Raw genomic sequence first — 21,040 nt, 5'->3', positions numbered from 1 at the left:
CTTTTTAAAGGTTTAAATTAATATTATCTCTGAATTTATCAAAGATTGAAAATTCACTGTTAGTGAGAATGTAAAGTAGTGCAGCCTCTTTGGAGAACAATATGGAGATCCTCAAAGGCCTAAAATAGATCTTCCCTATGATCTCATCATACCACTATTGGACATACATCCAAAGGAGAGTAAATTTATGTCTGAATAGAAGAATTCTGTCAATTGGCTACTTTGAATGAGAGAATTAATCAAGATCTTTTTCCTATTATTTGTTTAAGAATTAATATTCTAACAATAAGTATACCTGAATGTTTTATTTTAACACCTATAAGTTTAAAGAAAGTGTGAAATCCTAGTAGTTTATTTTCACTAATTCCTGTTGCCTCACAGAAGAGCTTTTTTGGGGGGGGGGTCCGGTCGTGGGGCCTGAACTCTGGGCCTGGGCACTGTCCGTCAGCTCTTCAGCTCAAGGCTAGCACTCTGCCACTTGAGCCACAGCGCCACTTCCGGCTTTTTTCTTTTTGCTTATGTGGTGCTGAGGAATTGAACCCAGGGCCTCATGCATGCAAGGCAAGCGCTCTACCACTGAGCCACCTTCCCAGCCCACAGAAGAGCTTTTAATCAGTGTTAGTTTTCTTACTATCAACTTGGATGGTGTTGGGCAGTTACTAGAGATGAAACAGTCCTGGCCCCTGCCTTTGATGAATTCACAGTCTCATCAAACTGAATGTGGTTGTGATTTCAGTAATCTATAAATTTGCAGTATGAAATATGTAATTCAGTATATCCTTGTGTTCAATACAAAAAATACTTCTTAAAGTTTACATCTTTACCAAGGGTGAAAAAAAATATTAGCATTATTATATAATGCTATATAATTAATAGAGATTGATCTTTATGTATGTTAATCTATTCTACTATATAATTTTTTATATATGGATTGTCATGGTAGGTCTTCTGGGAACAGGCTTCAAACTATTTGGCTATGAAGAGAAACTCCAGTCCAATCCTTTACAGCATCTCTTTGAGGTAAGTTGGCAAGAAATGATATTGGAAGGATGTTCAACATTTTCTTCAGTTTTTAAATGTAGATTAAAACATGGAACCAAAGTTTAATGGATTATTTTTCCAAAACATAATTGAAAATGTTTCTATATTACTACAGAGTTCATTTCCAAGTGTTTCTTTCATTGCAATTTTGGTTGACTAGAGGCAGTTACTTTCTCACATAGAGAGTTTCTTAGAATAAATTGGACACGAGAGAAATTTCTATCAGTTGCTATAACTACAGCTTTCTTCATGGCCCGATTTAGACAAAAAACATGACTATCTACTTTCTTGCTCTTTCTTCTTTTTCTTGTATTAGGGAAAACAACATGTGCTTCTGTCCCAATTTCTATGTGGTTTTGTTTTTTCCATTATGTCATTTAGCTCATCTTCCCAGCTTTTGCATAGTGTGAACTCCTTTCTGTTCTTGATAGAGTTCTTTGGATAGTTTATTTTTCTATCTTCAGCTGTACCTGTAGTTCAGTAATAAAGCTCTTCTTAGCCAAGTACTCTCTAGTGAGTATCTCTGCTATATGTGGGCCTTACAAAGGAGACAGTGTTGGGCATACTGGGACACACAGGGCTTCACACTTGAATGTCCTTCCTGTGCGTGAGAAAGAGCTTTGCCAAAATAATCCCTTACCAGTTCTGCCAAAGCCAAAAAGAACACTTTATCATTTCCTTTTTAATGTGATTTTTTTCTTGCCTCTAACTTTGCAGATATTTTAAAAACAAATTTTAATTCTTTTTTTTTTGGGGGGGGGGTCCGGTCGTGGGGCCTGAACTCTGGGCCTAGGCACTGTCCCTGAGCTCTTCAGCTCAAGGCTAGCGCTCTACCACTTGAGCCATAGCGCCACTTCTGGCTTTTTTTCCTCTTTGCTTATGTGGTGCTGAGGAATCGAACCCAGGGCCTCAGGCATGCAAGGCAAGCGCTCTACCACTGAGCCACCTTCCCAGCCCCCAAATTTTAATTCTTAAAGGCCTTTAGAGATTTGTCATTTTCTCCTGAGTTTATCTCTGCACTGCACTTTGATGCTTGTATTTTATGTATGTTCACTGAAAGTTATCTTTTTAAGAGTTTTATTGATGGACAAGAGATTATTAAAAAATAAGAACTTTAGTACCTCTTAGTACCTGGAAATTTTACTGTATTATGTCTTTTTGTTGTTGTTTGGTTTGGTTTTTTTGTTTTTTGTTTTTTGCCAGTCCTGGGGCTTGAACTCAGGGCCTAAGTACTGTCCCGGAGCTGCTTTTGCTTAGGGCTGGCACTCTACCACTTGAGCCACAGCACCACTTCTGGCTTTTTCTGTCTGTGTGGTACTGAGGAAGTTAAACTAGGGATTCATGCATGCTAGGCAAGCACTCTACCACTAAGCCACATTCCCAGCCCATATATTACGTTTTTATACTTTGAATAATAACAGATATTTTTACCACAAGCTTAGCAAGGGTTTCATCAAATCTATGAGAGAATATGATGTGGCCCAGAAGATAAAAATACCTGCTTGCAGACCCAGTACCATTGATTTGCAGTACAGTTTGCCATGAAAATAATTCTGCTAACATTTCTTCTATGCTGACTCAAATAAACTCTTAATCTGGCAAGCAGTAAAGCTTTGTTTCTATAACATTTTAAATATTATACTAAAACCTATTCTCAGCTACACAGAAAACTATGCATATGTTTCTATCTATGCACCTCAATGCATTCCCCTTCCTGAGACTCATGAGAATAGTGGGAGATTGACATCTGTGTTAGAGGTTGGTGGAAACATTAAGGAAAGGACAGGTATACTTTTCTGAATAACTGAAGCCAGTGTTCTTGAGCCTCAATGTGCGATGTTGAGCACTACATTTATAGGAGAAAGCAAGTGGGACCTATTCACCATGCTGATGGGAATGACAGAAACCATTAGGGCTATCAACATGCTCTTGTCCTTCCTCTATTAAGATTATATAAAAACACCTCCAGATTTTTATAGCCTTATGGTATTTTTTGAAGGTCCATTTTGAAATGAAATCCACTGCCAATTATTTTAATCCACAACTTCTATTGAAATGAGGATTTTTGTCTTTTCCCTTTTTTCAGCTTTTAGCTGAAATGCTAATATTCTTGTGTTTCCTTTTTTTGGGGAGGTGGGGGTGAGGAGGGTGGTCCTGGGGCCTGAACTCTGGGCCTGGGCGCTGCCTCTGAGCTCTTCAGCTCAAGGTTAGCACTCCACCACTTGAGCCACAGAGCCACTTCCAGCTTTTTCTGCTTGTGTGATATTGAGGAATTTAATCCAGGGCCTCATGCATGCAAGGCAAGCACTCTACTACCTTCCCAGCCCTATTCTTGAGTTTCTAAAGGAAAAATTGAAAGTCATGTGGACAACTGAGTTTATTTATTAGTTGTCAGGTATCTTTGCATGCCCTCCAGTGACAGACATGGCATATGTGGCAGTATATCCTCATTTCAGGTAACTAGATAGGTGTTAGTGATAGAAATTATAAGCTTGGTGTTTAGTGGATGGGCAATAATGTTGGCTGATGAACAGTTAAATATTTAGAACATTCTGCTTTCTCTTATTTGAGAAACTTCTTCAGAAAGCTTTGCAGGAATTGTATTTCTTCCTCATTAAACAAGCAAGATTATAATAGTAATTTGAAGGTTTTTTGGGTGGGAGGTTTGCTCTCATTTTCTAGAAAACATACAAGTAGGATCTTTTCTCAAGAGATGATGTTTGAGTCTCAAAACAATTTCTTAAGCATTAGAAAGTAATTGAAGAAGCCGGGTACTGGTGGCTCACGCCTGTAATCCTAGCTACTCAGGAGGCTGAGATCTGAGGATTGCGATTCAAAGCCAGCCGGGGCAGGAAAGTCCATGAGACTCTTACCTCCAATAAACCACTCAAAAACCAGAAGTGGCGCTGTGGCTCAAGCGGTAGAGCGCTCACCTTGAGCTGAAGAGCTGAGGGACAGCGCCCAAGCCCAGAATTCAAGCCCCACAACCGACAAAAAAAAAAAAAAAAAGGGACAGCACTCAGATCTTGAGTACAAGTCCAAGTACCAACACACACCACACACACAAGCAAGAAGAAAAAGGGAGGGAGACTGAGTCATTTTAGTCACAAACATTATGCCAACAAGTGTTCACTCTTCACTATAATCACTCTCACTGCTGAACTCTAGCTGAGTTGGAAGGAGTAATTGAAAACTAAGTCAATTCAAGTCATGTTGTAATATGTATGGGTTACTAATTATTATAAAAAGTTGTATTAAAGAATAATGGGACTGGATCGTGTGCCTTGGGTGCTTCATATTCTTGATCACCTTTCTTGCTCATGGCTGATGCTCTACCACTTGAGCCAAGACTTTGGTCTGGCCCTTTGCTAGTTAATTGGAGGCTCGAGTCTCTCTGACTTTTCTCCCCAGGCTGATTTCAAACCTCAATCCTCAGATCACCACTTCTTGAATAGCTAAGATTACAAATGGAATCGCTGGTACCTGGCAAGTTCTTTGTAGGTTGGGTAATGTTTCTTTTTTCAGAGAACATTGTTGGTAAGGTTGATAGGAATTTTGCTCCTAAAGAATCCTTACATGCAAGGCAGCTTTTAAATGTAATTCTAAGCCCGGCCATCACACTTGAGATTGGCAGTGTAAGTCATTCCTAGTGATTCTCACCCTAAAACCACACCGTTCCCTTACTGCATACAGTCATACAAGTGCTGTTCTTCAGTCCACACTGGTCTCTGGTATGCTTGGTCTCCCAGCCTACCTGATGCTTTGGAGCAAGGGCATATGCTCTGTTTTACGTGTAGAGGTCCTTGCCTGACCCAGTTCTGCAGGTCTAGAGGCCAGCCTCTCTGTCTCTCTGTGTAGGCACACCAGGAACCATTTCCTTAGGCATGGCCATGACCCTGAGAGCTCCCCAACTTTTGATGCTCCAGCTCCTCCCCAAACAAAGAGATTCTCCTTCCCTTTATCCTGCCATGTTCTCTGAAACCACATACCTACTTACCCACACCTGTTTTCTGGGACAATGCTGTGGTGTTTCATTATTATTATTCAAGAGTAGAGATGTCTGGCAAGACCAGAGGACATGTTAAATGGCTCAGGAAAAATATCACCCCCATTAAAAGGTACAAAAAAGTACTTTTTTCAGCATGAGAAATGTTACAATACTGGACACCAAGTGCCTGTTGACCTGCGAAGAATTAGTAACTTTTGAATATAGGTATGAGACATCAATTTAAGGGCATTCTATGTTTGTTTGATGGATAGTAAATTCTGTACACACAAATATGCACCTGTCAAAGCAAGAAAAAAAATCGGAATTATAAATATATATGTGTACATATATATGTATATATACACATATGTATATATGTAAGTTGCACTGCTAAGCAGTTGTCAAGAGCTAGTTAATTCAGAAGTCAAGAAGTCTTCAGTTTGCTGTTTTACCACACATTACCAACTTCTTAGTTATCTTTAATTGGCTTTCTGTGTAGTATTCTGGAGTTACTAACCACACCACTTAGAGATTAACTCTTTATAACTGTGTCGGGTCTCCTAAAACCACCTCCATTTTCAATGAGGAGGACTCCCAGAATTCAAGGCTGTGATTTATTACAGGGAAAAGCTACAGAGCAGATCAGCAAACGAACAGATGGGCAACATTGGCTCAATGCTAGTAATTACAGCTCCATTTCTGGTTTTTGGTGATTAATTGGCAATAAGAATCTGCATGGACTTCCCTGCCCAGTCTGGCTTTGAATCTTGATCCTCAGATCTAGGTCTCCTGAATGTGGTTACAGACATGAGCCACCAATGCCTGGCATCCTGTCATTCATTTAGTTAGCAGGTCCTGAGGCTTGAACTCTGGGCCTGGGATCTTAGCCTCCTGAGTAGCTAGGATTACAGACATGAGCCACTGGCTCCAGTTCTGTCAATTATTTTTAAATCTTTTTTTTTTTCCTATTCAAATGTTGCCATGGTATTTTGATGTTACTATAAAAATTTAAAGCCTCGGGCTGGGAAGATGGCTCAGTGGTAGAGTGCTTGCCTTGCATGCCTGAGGCCCTGGGTTCGATTCCTTAGCACCACATAGCAAAAAGAAAAAAAGCTGGAGGTGGCGCTGTGGCTCAAGTGGTAGAGCGCTAGCCTTGAGCTGAAGAGCTGAGGGACAGCGCCCAGGCCCAGAGTTCAGGCCCCATTACCGGACCCAAAAAAAAAAAAATTTAAAGCCTCTTTTCTAGCTTATTTACTAATTTTTGTTGCTTTCATATTACTTTGATAGTTTTCAGGAAGTTATGGGGTAGTAAACCTGTTATTGATGTTTCCACCTGGAAATGAATTAACAAATCATTTTATAGTCTATAATTTCTGTGCATTAACCTATAATATTTATGTTATAATGTCACTTATGGTAACTATATTTTTGAGGCTAGAAGGTGATGTGAAGTGAGTCCTTCCGAAACCATTGCCCTTCACACCTGTCACTGGGTGGGTGCTGCACAGAGCAACAAGATAGTGCTGAAACACCAGAAGGGTGTATCTACATGTTCTTAAGCATCCTACCCGAAAGCCTTTTCGTACTGTACCATCCTCAATTTCAAATTCTGTCATGAAAGCAGTTGCTAAATCTTCTGTTGGCCTTTCTTTCCCCAAATGGAGCTACCCTGCTGTCTTTTGTCTATCTCAGAGAAGTTGCAGGAAGTGGCAGTATGAGAAACCAGAAATACCAGTTGTGTCTAAACCAGCATTCTTAACCTAGGGGACTATGCACATGGCCGGGAAGAAAAAGTTGCTCTTTATTTTCACTATCTTTATCAGAAAGGGCGCATTTTCTTCCAATATATCACAGATCCATTTTTTTCGTACTGCAGCCTTTGTAATCCTTTGTATTTTATACATATATAAACATTTGAGACAGGGCTCTACATGTTTCACCAAAAACTCATGGCGAAAAATGCTACCATCTGTCATGAGACCACTTGTAGCTGTGAATTCTCATGATTATGCTTTATTTTTCCCATTTTTAATTGTTATTATAAAGGTTATGTACAGAGGGGTTACAGTTAGGTGAGGTTACCATTTAGTTAGGTAATGAGTACATTTCTTTTTGGATAGTGTCACCCTTCTCTTGCTCTCTTCCAGTTTTTCCCTCTAATCCCTACCTACAAGTTGTATAGTTCATTTTCAACATAGTGTCTAGTGAGTATCACTGCTGCATTTATTTTTTTGTCAATACTGGGACTTGAATTTGGTCCTCATGCTAACTCAACTTGCCTGCTCACTGGCATTCTACTACTCATACCATGGCTCCAACTGGCTTTTTTGCTGCCTATTTTTTTGTTGTTGTAGTAGTGATTTTTTTTGTCAGTTGTGGGGCCTGAACTCTGGGCCTGGCCACTGTCCCTCAGCTCTTCAGCTCAAGGCTAGCACTACCATTTGAACCACAGTGCCACCTCCAGCTTTTTCTGCTTATGTTTTGCTGAGGAATCGAACCCAGGGCTTCATGCATGCAAGGCAAGCATTCCACCACTGAGCCACCTTCCCAGCCCTTTGCTGGCTGTTTTGAAAATAGTCTTGGAGACTTTTCTGCCCAGAATGGCTTCAGAAATTTGATCAGCTAGATCCGAGTTTCCCAAGTACCTAAGGTTACAGATAGGGGCCACTGGTATCCAGCTATTTTCCTCTCTGCTGTAGAGATAACAGTGTCTGGTTATGTACATCACTTAATATAATATACTTTCAGGTTTATGTGCAAGTTAATAAAGAAGCAGCAGATGATAAAAATATAGCAAAATTAGCACATGAGTTCTTCCAGCGTTTGGAACAGGGTGACACGCAAGCCCTTTCACTGTGGCAGAGATTTCGGGACTTGAGTATTGAAGAGTACATTCGGATTTACAAGGTACTGTAAATTCTGTTTTACCACCGAAGGGCATGTGCAGCTCTCCACTGCACTACTGCTTCCTAAAGCTGCTCCTTAAGCTCATGGTTTAGCATAGACTTAGGGAAGTGGTGGTGTTGGGAGAGTGATGAAAGGAGTGACATAGATCAGAATTCATTGTGTTTATATACTGCTTTCTTGAATGGTAACTCCTTTGTACAACTACTTGATGATGAAAATGAAGATGTTGCTGAATGGAAAATTAGAATTCAAAGATTATTTCGGTGAGTTGAGCTACAAATAATTTTGAGGCAGTGTCAGATGACATTCAGTTTTTCTTTCCTTCTATCATTTCTTCACTTTATTCATCTTTTATTCCTTTTTCTAATTCATCTTTCACTTCCTCAGCTCTGAATATGATAGGTGTACATTCATTCATTTAATGAATATTTGAAATGAGAAGTATGCAGTAGTAAACAAGAGAGATGAAAGTCTTTGTTATTTTGGAACTTACATTCTAGCATGGAGAAATTGAGCAAATTAAGCAAGTTAAAGAGATATACAGTCTCAGTTTTGTTTGATCCTAAATTAAGTGGCCACATGGATCTTGTGTTCTTTATATTGAACAGCAGTTCACTGGTATACTTGGAGGCATTGAGGAATCTCAGCAAAGAAATAAACTTGATCTAAGTTTTATTTTCCTCATTTGTATGCCCAAGTGTGAAAGCATGCTTAATTTTGTCATAGTGTAAGATAATTGGAGATGTAACCAACATTTTTTTCTCGTTTATGAACCCTTTTAGCGCCTAGGAATATACTTTGATGAATATTCTGGAGAATCTTTTTATCGGGAAAAATTTCAAGAAGTTTTAAAGTTGCTGGACAGTAAAGGACTTCTACAGAAAACAATGTATGATCAGGTCACTATTTTTAGTAAAGTTATGTGTGTTCTTTGAAATTGGTATTGCCATCTTCTTTCAATAAAGACAATGTTGCATGCAGCCTTTTAGTCATTGTTATATAGCCCTGTTCTGTTGCTCAGAGAACTTTTTGTGCATAGCAAAAGCCTATTCTTACAGGAAAAAGATGAAACAGGAAATGTGAGATCTGCCTCAGGTCTCACAAACTAACAAAATAGAATTTGAAAAAGAAAGTAGAATTAACTTCCTTGGCTCAGTATTACACGAAAAAAAAAGCCTTAAAACTTTTTAAATGTTTTTTTAAAAAGATTAAAGGCAGTTTATGAAAATGGATATAATTGGCCTTTGAAAGAATAAAGTGCAGAAATCAGAAAATAGTAGGACATAGTTAAAGCAGAAATGTTAGTAAATTTCCATGGGATTCTGCTTCCATGCATATGTATGATAGTTCTTTACTTACCAAAAGTTTTGACAAATTTTATCTATTGTGTGTCTTGATGTTTTTGTATGTATCTACACACATAGTAGGATATTAAGTCAAACTACTTAACATATTTAATTCAGATCCACTTTTTTTTGTTGGTGGTGGTGGTGGTCGTGGGGCTTGACATCTGGGCCTGAGTGCTTTCCATCAGCTCTTCAGCTCAAGGCAAGCACTTTACCACTTGAGCTACAGCACCACTTCCAGTTTTCTGGTGATTAATTGGAGGTAAGAGTATCAAGGACTTTCCTGCCTGGGCTGGCTTTGAACCATGATCCTCAGATCTCAGCCTCCTGAGTAGCCAGGATTACAGATGTGAGCCACCAGCACCGGGCCAGATCCACTTTTAATAGATCGTTTTTATTTCTAGTTCTTGTTAGATGTTAGTTATAGCTTGAATGACTTGCTTATTGCTACTTGGATGATAATTGCTACGTTGGCTTCTGATTTCCCAGAGTAGATAATCTACTTTGAGGTCTAGCTTATGTTGCTTCACAGTTACCTTTTGCATTTCTAGAGAAGGAACTGCTGTAGTGGACCTCTCTGGGAAGGGTGACCCCTCTTCCATCTGCACTGTGATGCGAAGTGATGGGACTTCTCTCTATGTAACCAGGTTTGTAGCCTCTGATGTTTGAATGTGTAAGATGTCAGTCTTTTGTCCTATGATCAATGCAAGGTAATCACTTCACCCTCAAAATTGTTACCAGTTCCTGGTTGCCAACTATAAGTCTCTTGCTTTCAGTATTTCAAATATGGATTGGGTTTCTATTTATTGTCTGAAAAATGACCCAAAAACTGCCTATAATTTCTTGAACATCAATCACTGGACATCATTGAATATCCACAGCAGAATACATTGTACTAGAAACTATTAAAATGATGGTATGGGTGTGTGTGTGTGTGTGTGTGTGTGTGTGTGTATGTGTATAGAATCACTTATATAGTACTTTTATACTTGTTTATTGGCAGGAAATACATACCCAAAAAAGTGTCTGTACTAGTGAGTTAGTGGTGTCTAAATAGATTAAAGGCCATCTTTCATGCATTTCAGTGTCAGACCTCTGAAAGAATACCACAGTCACAATGATTGTCTTTCATTAATCTTAGGATAAAGAACATGACATCTTACATATACTGCTTGTATTGTTTTGCCCTTCTCCATGACTGGCTTTATGGGAAGGAGTGGCCACTGTTTATAAGAACCAGGTTTATTAGCCACACATGACTTCTGGGATTAAGCCAATAAGGAAGGAGAAGGAAAGACAATAAAACAGTCAAACAACATAGCCAAACCCTAGAACTGCTGACAAAAGGCTCTGGGGGATCTCAGGCATAAGCTTATTTATTTTTTAACCGAAGATAAGAACGCAAGTTTATTTATATGACCAGGAAGCCTTTTAAGGAAATGAACTAAGGTGCTGTTAAGAGTTGAATGTTTACATATTGAAAAGTATAGTTCCTGTATGGAGACTAAAAGATCCAAGATTGTTTTAATTAAAGGTCTGTACAGATTTCCCTTGGCTTGAACTCCCAGTCTTTGGTGATAGGACAGGTGTCAAGGTGATGTACAGAGGAGTACCAGTTACATATGTAAAGTAATGAGTATCTTTTTTTGTCAAACATTGTTAACCCTCTCCCTCATTTTTTCCACTTTCGGAAGGCATCTTTCATGTGGGAATTGTATCTCCTGCTTTTAAGAAACACCATAAAGGCCAGGGGATCTGGCACCTGCTGTTTTGTCAGATGTCTTTAACTCAAAACTGGCAGTATCGAGCTGGGAAGGTGGCTCAGTGGTAGAGTGATTGCCTTGCATGCATGAGGCCCTGTGTTTGATTCCTCAGCACCACATAAGCAGAAAAAGCCAGAAGTGGCGCTGTGGCTCAAGTGGTAGAGCACTAGCCTTGAGCTGAAGAGCTGAGGGACAGTTTCCAGGCCCAGAGTTCAGGCCCCATGACCAACAAAGACAAAAAAACTGGCAATATGTCAGATGTGTTTTTAACTCTTCAGCTGTGTCATTACTTTAAGTCCTTGGGACAGGCATCCCCTTTCCTCTCTATTAGCGCCCTGCAAATGACCAGAGCATGTTTTTCAAAAAGTTCATCAAAGCCTTTTTCCATCTTGGATACTAATAACACAAAGAACATAATAAACCTGGATTTACTAGTCCTTTACCTTTTAGCCTGGACTGTAACAGAAGACACTCTGCTGCTCCAGGCCATCCTCAAATTTGGGCTCAGCCATAACTGCTCTGAATATAGATCAAGAAGTATTCTTATCTAAGTTCCATATTAGGCCACAAAACATGTTATTTTATATCTACCCTTTTATGGACTTTAACATGCAGGAGAAGGGCTCAAATGCTAGAGCACTTGCTCAGTATGAAGCCTGAATTCAAATCCCAGTACTGCCAAAAAAATAAAATAGGAAGAGAAAGGTGGGAGGATGAAAGAGAGAATAAAAGAAAATGTACTAGAAGATGGCTTTTGAGTGACCCAAGATTTTGAAAGTTCTTAATAGCACTAATAAAAGAGTGGCTAAAAGATACTTCGCTATTGGAAAATAATGACATTTAGAGGATTGTTTTTAATAGAGACTTAATCATAAAACATTTGCCTATGAGGTACTTTGCCCAAAGCAGTTTTTTTTTAATGCTACTTGTTATAGAACCTTATCTTTAGTGGGTGTTTTTTTAATCACTTTTCCAAGAGCATTTAGAATTTCTTTTCCAAATTATAATTTTGTGTCACAATATATTGTGACTAAATAAGCACATACTTAAACTGTAGGGGAAGAGTTTGAAGTAGAAAAGTCTGTTATTAAACAGGTTAAAGTAATTATTACTCATCTATATAACTTTACCCATATTTTTCAGAGATCTTGCAGCTGCAATAGATCGAATGGATAAATATAATTTTGATACAATGATTTATGTGGTAAGTAATCATTATAATGAATGAAAGATAATCCTAGCTACTTAGGAACTGAGATTTGAGGATTGTGGTTCGAAGCCTGCCTGGGCAGTAAAGTCTGGGAAACTCTTTATCTCCAATTAATTTCCAAAAATGCAGTGGAGCTGTGGCTTAAATGGTAGAGTGCTAGCCTTGAGCAAAAAAGACTCAGAGACAGCACTGAGGCCCTGAGATCAAGCCCCAGGACTGGCAATAAAAGAATGAAAGGTTGTGACACCTACCTCATAAAAACTAAGGAGATGTAGAAATTAGAGACAGCGTTGCAAAAATGAGGGAAAACAATTTTGTCAAACTTCGGAGTGATTTCATTATTTAGTGCAAAGTGGCAACTTCTGTTTAAAAATTCTTTTATAAGACTTAAGTATCTGCATGACACTGGTGAAGTATCTGCTGGGCACTGGTGACTGAAGCCTGTAAACTTAAGTACTCAGGAGGCTGAAATCTGAGGATTGTCGTTTGAAGCCATCCCAGGCACACAAATTCCAGAAACTCCTATCCTCAGTTAACCAGGAAAAAGCTGAAAGTAGAGGTGTGACTCAAGTGGTAGAATAAAAAAGTTAAGCAAGAGCAGGAGACCCTGAGTTCCAGTACTGAGGGGAAAAAAGCCAAAAGGCAGAAAAGGCACGTTAATTGGAGACTTAACCAGCAAAAAGGTGGAAGTAGAGATGTGGCTCAAGTGGTAGAGTGCCAGCCTTCAGCAAAAAAGCCAATGGAGAGATAACTTATTTCCGTGTTCCCTTCATCCAGCTCCTGGCAAAGATAATATCTTACCATGACCATAGAACTTTGTCAGCATTTGTAGAGACTACATTGAAATTTCACCAGTTTCTGTGTATACTTTTGTGTGACTTGATTTTATGAAATTTTATTACATGTATAGATTTCTATAATTATCACTGCATTCAAAATAACGAACTATTTATATCTGAAAACAGACTCCTTCATGGTTAACCACTTAATAATCACACCTTCTAACCCTACCCCTGTTCTCTATCATAAATTTTGTCACTTGGAAAGCATTATAAGTGGAACTGTATTGGGTGGGCCATTCTGAGATTGACTTTGCACCCAACATTGTGAATGCCCTTGAGACCCATCCAGACTTGATGTTTCAATAGTTCATTCCCTATATTGATCAAGGGCCTTCTATTTCAGTCCTTTCCTACTAAAAAAGACCTCCCTTTCTACGAAGAAAGTTACTAGCAACCATCCTTTTAAAGCTTTACTTTGGTTTCCTTAAAGGTCAGAACAACTGAGAAGGGAGGAATTTAAATAGAATAGTCAGAAGATTAATCCCATTTGACTGAGAAAGCTGCAGCTCTTGTTTCCTTCTGTAGAGCATTCAGCTTGGAAACTTTTTTTTTTCATTTTTTATTATTAAATAATTGTACACACATCAGGTTGTGAGTACAATACTTTTTTGAAAGTGACACCCCTTCCTTCCTTCTCCGCCAATTTCCCCCTCCAGTTCCTACCCATACATTACATAGTTCATTTTTTTTTTACATGGAATATAATGATTGCATTGGATCACCCTTCCTCTATCCATTTGTTTTTCCTCCCACCCCCCCCCAAGAAAAAAAAAAAAAAGGTCTTGGCCAGGTTCAGGTACTAGTAGCCTAGAATTGTAGCTACTCAGGAAGCTGAGATCAAAGACAGCTCAGGCAGAAAAGTCCACAAGACTTCATCTCCAAAACATCTAGCAAAGACCAGGACTAGAGACCTGGCTCAAGTGATAGAGCCACTAGCTATGAGCAAGCACGCCAAGTGAGAACTTGAGGGCCTGAATTTAAGCCTTAGCATCAGCACACACAGAAAAGCATTGTCTTTTTGTTTATAATACGTTGATAGACAATGATATTAGTCTGTCAAAATTCTCTATATGTTCATTTGATTCAGGTTTGACCTTGATTTTAAATATTGGCTTAACATTTTTTTTTAATTTTTAAATACATTTTCTTCCAAGACAGATAAAGGGCAGAAGAAGCATTTTCAGCAAGTGTTTCAAATGCTGAAGATCATGGGATATGACTGGGCAGAAAGGTAATGTCTACATGGTTCACAATTACCTGCTTAAGGTTACTAATGGTTTTTTAGGTCATCCAAATCTGAAAACATACCTACCTTGATTTCCATAGACTTCAGGTTAAGGCAAGGTGCCAGTGTTTCACACCTAGCTACTCAGGAGGCTGAGATCTGAGGATTGCAGTTTAAAGCCAACCCGGGCAAGAAAAGCCTGTGAGACTTTATCTCCAGTAAACCACTCAGAAAACCAGAAGTGGCACTGTGGCTCAAGTGGTAGAGTGCTAGCCTTGAGCTGAAGAGCTGAGGGACACCAGCACCCAGGCCCAAAGTTCAAGCCCCATGAGGGACAAAAAAAAATAAAATAGACTTCAGGTTAAGCAGATTTAGTTTTCATAGTAATTTTTGTCCTGATAAATGTTTATAGACATCTTAGTGTTTTGATTTCTAACAGTACTAATCCCCTTCTGTTCCTCATAAAGGCAACCAGTGATTTAATCACATGCTAGTTATGTCTGTGAGATGAAGCTCTGTCCAGTATGCTTTGTGGTGATTTACAGCAATTCACATCGTTTCATTTTCTTATTTTTGGTCTGTCATGGGGCTTGAACTCTGGGCCTGGATGCTGCCCCTGAGATCTTCAGCTCAAAGGTAGAGCTCCACCACTTGAGCAACAGTGCCACTTCCAGTTTTTCTGGTGGTTAATTGAAGATAAGAGTCTCACAGACATTCCTGCCTGGGCTGGCCTTTGATCCTCAGTTCTCAACCTCCTGGGTAGCTAGGATTACAGGCATGAGCCACTGGTGGGTGGCTCATTTTCTTTATTCTTAAGACCTCCAATATAAGAATAAAGGTCAAGCTACTCTATGAACTGGTATTAGAACACACTGGCAGCTTTTACTTAACAAATGCCTTTTTATTTCAGATGCCAACATGTGCCCTTTGGAGTAGTGCAGGGAATGAAGACTAGAAGAGGAGAGGTCACTTTTCTGGAAGATGTCTTAAATGAGATTCGGTTAAGGATGCTACAGAACATGGCCTCCATTAAGAGTGAGTCCATTTTTCTTAGTCATACCCTACTTATATGCCACTTCTATGTTTTGCTGGACTTTGGGCAATGTGATTTATTTTAACTGTCCTGTCATTGAACTTTTACTGTGCCACAGTAGCTTTCTTGCCCCAATCTGAGATGCCAAGGATTTCAGGCTGGCTGCTATTTTATATAAGTTTTATATTTTTATATATATATTTTATCTATCTACATAAATATATAATATAATCTGAATTGACATAACCTTGGTCCTCTTTTCATGGACAGCTTCAGTATCATAATCTGATTATCTGAATCATTCTCTGAAATTCCTGTGTTGTTAACAAGTTGGATTCAAGTCATAAGTTCACACTTTAGCCTTCACCCCTGGAAAAATAAGCATTAGCTGTATATCATATTTTTTTAAAAATTCACATTTCTTCCCTGTAACATAGACAAAAAAAAATGTGTTTATGTTGTAAGTTAGCTGACATTTGGAAGGTAAATTGCCTGCTTGTTTATTCTTTATTGTCAGAATACAAAACTTTGGGCTGATTTTTTTTTCCATCTACTTTAATCATTATTTCCCTCTACTTTATTCATAATTCAAAGGGTCCTTCAGGTTAAAGAGAGGTGCCTTTGTCTGTTTCAGCCAGTAAAAAACTTGAGGACCCACAGCAGATTGCAGAGAAGGTGGGACTCGCAGCACTCATCATTCAGGTCTGCTATGACTCCTTCACCTATGAGGCTTTTTGGTTTGGTATCTGAACAGATCCCAGGGCTGAAAACTTCTCTCATTTTAGGACTTCAAAGGTTTACTCTTATCTGACTATCAGTTCAGCTGGGATCGTATTTTCCAGAGTCGAGGGGACACAGGAGTCTTCCTCCAGTACACACATGCTCGCCTCCACAGGTAAGAAGAAGCTTCCATCCTTCCTTCTAACATCTTTTAAAACTGACTAAAACACATCAGATCTTTTATTGTTAGCTATTTTATTAAGCACTATGTAACAAATGCTTTTATTTATATTGTTTTATCTCACCCTCAGAATAACAATGCCAGAGAAGGGTTACCTACATTTTATAAACACAGAAAAAAAAGGTAGGGAGAATTGAGGATTCAGGTCACAAAATGTTGACATCTAGGGCTGCATTAAAGAGACTTAGCATTCTTTATATAGTATACTGTGAGGTAGTATTCATCACATGCAGTTACTTACCCTTAGATGACTTGTGTGTTCGTTGAATGTTTTTAACTGTAATCCTTTGGTAACAGTTTGGAAGAGACTTTTGGATGTGGTTATCTGAATGACTTCAACACTGCTTGTTTACAAGAGCCACAGTCTGTTTCAATTCTCCAGCATCTTCTCAGGTATGAGGATTTTCTGGTAGTTTTGCTCCTGTGTGTTGAATTAACTTTTGGTTGCTATCTTTGCTGGCCATTAGGGTTGTAGGCCATTGGTTGCCTCCTATCTTTTAGACTTTTCCTAAAGGTATGCCCCAAAAGTGATTGTTACCTTTGAGGCCAGAGGGAGGGCACAGCTTAAGCCATTGCTGAAAAGTCAGCCCTTGAGCCTCAAAAATATGATCACCACTGAATTAGCATAGACGCCTCTCTAGTCCATTGTCTGGAAGGGGAAGCTTGATAAACAGATAAGCTTTGAGTTTTGGAAGAGCATCTTCTTGACCTCTGAGATCAGTCAAGGAAATCCCTGCCTTTGTGCAGCTTTCCAAAGACGAAGTCTTTATCTTGCCTCCTGGTTTCAGTTCAGTCTCAAGTCTGATTGGCTGATTCCCCTACACTGTAGGAAACCACACTTTGTAGCTGTGTCAGTAGAGATTAGTTTTCAGAAGGGTTGTGGTTGGTTAAAAACAGGCAGTTTTCTTTGATTGCCACACAGTGGTCAGTGGTTCTTTTTCTGGAAACAGAAAAATTTGCTCACATGCATCTAATTTCTTTTTGTATGTGTGTGTGGGCGGGGGGGGGGCGTTCTCATGGAGCTTGAACTCAGGGACTGATTGTCCCTGAGCTCTCTCAGGGCTAACACTCTACCACTTTGAGTCATGTGCCATTTCTAGTTTTATAGTGGTTAACTGGAGATAAGAGTGTCACAGACTTTCCTGCCTGTGCTGGTGGCTTTGAACCATGATCCTCAGATCTCAGCCTCCTGAGTAGGATTACAGGCTTGAGCCACCAGCACCCAGCTACATCTATGTAATCTGGAAGGGAAAATAAACCAACCTTACTTAGCCTTGTGGGTAAATGTTGCTAGCAAAAACAAATTTGTTTTTCAGCATGGCTACAGGCTTTATATATTAATTCTAACATCCATGATTCAAGTCTTTACTCTGAACTAGGCTTCACTGATAACACTAGATGACTTAGTCTTTGCTTTCAAGGATTTTTATATATTTGATGTCAAATGAGTTTGACATCCACCATCCTTTAACATCTTAACATCTCACTTTAGTGTAACATGCACAGTCTATCCCTGCTTGTTGTTCCTGTCATCTTTTAGGTTCGATGAGGTGATTTATAGAACATCTCAGGACCTTCAACCCAGGCACATTGTTAGTTACCTTCTAACTCTAAGGTAAGTATAATCTTCCAGTTTTCAAGGCATTTCTTTCATCTAAACATTACCTGTAAGTAAAGCCCTTTCTCTAAAACTTGTTATGTTTTTGCTTTAAGTCACAAGAATGTCTGTCTTTGCCAACTATATGTCATAGACATTCATTCTATGATATCGTCTAATGAATAGGAATGAATAGGAATCAACAATGATAATGATGGAGGAGTTACAGCCAAGTGTCATGTGTGTTGTGATGTGAGATAATCTTCATCTAGCCAGCCTTAAGAGATTGGAGGGCGCTCAGTGTAAAGCAGGAGATAGTAATTGGGAGAAGCAGAAAGTTAGGAAGGAGAACAGGCCCAGGTAGAGCAAGAACTACAAAACATCATTTGAATGGATGAAAAATGATGTGTGTCGTGGGCCATTCAGCTGTTTATAGACTACTTTTTTTTTATTATCTTTAAGTGGTTGTACAAAGAAGTTCCCACTCTACAAAACAGTGTATGAATACAAAGTGTATAGACTACTTTTTGTGGCGCTGTTGGGCCCATTAGAGGTTTTAAGCTAAGGCACAGAAAAATCATTCAGCTAGAAGGTAGAGAAAGAATTGGGATGCACGTTGTCAATACCAGCTTGATAAAAAAAAAAAAAATTCCATGGTTATTTTCTTAAACCTTGAATAAAAGTGAGTCTACTCTTAATTTAACACCTGTGTCTTCCCATAAGAAGGAAATTCTGCTTTGTAGGGCAGTTTTATCGTGTGTGTGTGTGTGTGGAAATTCTGCTTTGTAGGGCAGTTTTATCGTGTGTGTGTGTGTGTGTGTGTGTGTAAATTCTGCTTTGTAGGGCAGTTTTATCGTGTGTGTGTGTGTGTGTGTGTGTGTGTGTGTGTATTATATTATCCTGTCTCACTGAGATTTAAATAAGCTTTTTTTTTCTTTAAATTCTACTTCTATAGAGCTAGAAAAGCCAGAAAGTCTTTTGAAATGTTACTCAGTCACTATGGGAATATCCTCATATCTTTTCTGTGACACATTGTTCTATTTGCTGCCATACCTTAATAGCAAAGCTGCCATAAGGAAGAGTCAGTGTGTATGCAGAGCAGATTAAAAACCAATCTCTAAAGAGGCCAGGTGCTGGTGGCTCACATCTGTAATCCTAGCTACTCAGGAGGCTGAGATCTGAGGATCACAGTTCAAAGCCAGCCCAGGCAGGAAAGTCTATGAGACTCTTCTCTCCAATAAACCACTCAGAAAACTGGAAGTGGCTCAAGTAGTAGAGTGCTCGCCTTGAGCTGAAGAACTGAGGGACAATGCCAAGCCCCATGACTGACAAAAAAAAAATCTCTATCCAACTTTCTTACTCTACTGAAAAAGGCCCTGCCCTTTGATTTTAAAGGCTATCTAAATAAGGGAAATAATGTTAAAAAGCAATAGCCTGTATTTGTAAAACTAACAAAATTAAAATCTGAAGAACCTGCTTCTTGATAGTAGAACCATGACTAAAAGCTAAAGCATGGGTTGAGTACTAGAAAAGCAGTGAATTCCAGTCTCAATTTTGGTTACTTTCTTTAGTGATTAGAGGCTTCAACTTAAGTTGAGGGAGTAGGGCTGGATATCAGGCTTATATCTACAATAGGCAATTAACTGCTGATTCTCATTAAGATTTCCTCCCTATTTTTGTTTCAGTCATCTTGCAGCTGTGGCTCATAAAACACTCCAAATAAAAGACAGTCCACCTGAAGTGGCTGGGGTATGTTATATTTCTTCATAATCCTTAGCCTCAGACTAATATTATAAAGTATTAATAATCTTGTAAACTTTCCTAAAATAATGTCGTTTAGACACAGCTGTGTACTTCCTTACTCAGATAATAATTTTAATTGGGCTAAGACAGCTAATGTTCATATACTTCTCAAAATACACTGTGAAACACATTTCCTTGCATTAAGTATTAAGAGTGATTAATTCCAACTCCTACTCCACCGACCCTTTTGTATCAATCTTACTGTAATATATGCTAGAATTTATATTTCCTTGCCTTTTGTCAGTCTATAGCACTTTGGAGTGTTGTTCCTACTTTCAAGATTTTTAAAACCAACCATTAGCTGGGTGCCAGCCAGTTGCTAATGCTTGTAATCCTAGCTACTCAGGAGGGGTCTGAGGATTGTGATTTGAAGCCAGCCAGGGCAGAAATGTCTTTGTGAAACTGTTATCTCCAATTAACCACTCAAAAACTGGAAATGGAGCTGTGGCTCAAAATGGTAGAGCACTGGCCTTGGGCTAAAAAGCTCAGGGACAGTGCCCAGACCCTGAGTTCAAGCCCCCATGATTTAAAAAAAAAAAACATTCTTATTTACTTGTAGTTAGCCTGTTATTGGTTACTTAATCATTCTTTATTTTGCAGGCCAGACTTCAACTCTTCAAAGCTGTCCGTTCTGTCCTAGTCAATGGAATGAAACTTCTTGGAATAACACCTGTATATAGGATGTAATTTCTAATTAAAATGGCTTTTTAAAATATTGAAAAAAGAACTCTAGTTATTTTTAGATGACTTGTTTAGGATAGAATTTAAACTATAATTCTGTACCAGAATTTATTCTATTAAACAACTAATCAACTTAGTTTTATCCATACAGATGAGTTCTCTCATAGTCACCAGGTATCTAGGTATTTGGAAAAACCTAAACAAAAGAATTAGGACTTAAACTCTGTCATACAGCCTCTTAATATATCATTCTTCCATAAACTGTTTTTGTAACTGAGATCCAGTGTTTGTATCAAATGTTGGGGGGGTAGATTTTTTTGATTAGGGCCAGTTATGGACAAACAGATTAAAAAATTACCTGACAGCTGCCCAGAGAGAACCTGTTCACGCTTGCCTTTTATATGCTATGTACCTACTACTGACTATGTGAACTCAGGGACTGAATTCATTTGAATAGTGAAGAGTTACTTGTACACTGTATTATCTCATTTCGTAAAGCACAGCCCATCAGTGGCACCATAATTAGAAATGAAAGTTTTGAGGGGGGGATTGTTTTGTTTTTTGGGGTCCAGTCGTGGGGCTTGAACTCTAGGCCTGGGTGCTGTCCCTCAGCTCTTCAGCTCAAGGCTAGCGCTCTATCACT

General features: G+C 38.9%; 1 protein-coding gene across 1 annotated transcript in view; it reads left to right on the top strand.

Annotated features, from left to right (window-relative positions):
• Rars2 (arginyl-tRNA synthetase 2, mitochondrial) overlaps window positions 1–20,428 on the top strand; it is a 42,227-nt gene extending 21,799 nt beyond the window's left edge. The window contains exons 8-20 of the mRNA XM_013032877.1: window positions 944–1,020; window positions 7,778–7,936; window positions 8,719–8,825; window positions 9,834–9,929; window positions 12,189–12,249; window positions 14,252–14,328; window positions 15,233–15,357; window positions 15,990–16,057; window positions 16,141–16,250; window positions 16,614–16,709; window positions 17,857–17,931; window positions 19,599–19,662; window positions 20,317–20,428. Coding sequence (XP_012888331.1) covers window positions 944–1,020; window positions 7,778–7,936; window positions 8,719–8,825; window positions 9,834–9,929; window positions 12,189–12,249; window positions 14,252–14,328; window positions 15,233–15,357; window positions 15,990–16,057; window positions 16,141–16,250; window positions 16,614–16,709; window positions 17,857–17,931; window positions 19,599–19,662; window positions 20,317–20,403 — 1,202 coding nt within the window. The 3' untranslated portion in view covers window positions 20,404–20,428. The remainder of the gene's footprint in view (window positions 1–943; window positions 1,021–7,777; window positions 7,937–8,718; window positions 8,826–9,833; window positions 9,930–12,188; window positions 12,250–14,251; window positions 14,329–15,232; window positions 15,358–15,989; window positions 16,058–16,140; window positions 16,251–16,613; window positions 16,710–17,856; window positions 17,932–19,598; window positions 19,663–20,316) is intronic.
• The last annotated feature ends 612 nt before the right edge of the window (window positions 20,429–21,040 follow it).

Source organism: Dipodomys ordii, unplaced genomic scaffold (assembly GCF_000151885.1).
Source record: "Dipodomys ordii isolate 6190 unplaced genomic scaffold, Dord_2.0 Scaffold158, whole genome shotgun sequence".
In the NCBI taxonomy this organism is placed as follows: domain Eukaryota; kingdom Metazoa; phylum Chordata; class Mammalia; order Rodentia; family Heteromyidae; genus Dipodomys; species Dipodomys ordii.
Note: the sequence above shows the minus strand (reverse complement) of the source record. Positions and strands in the feature narration are given on the sequence as shown.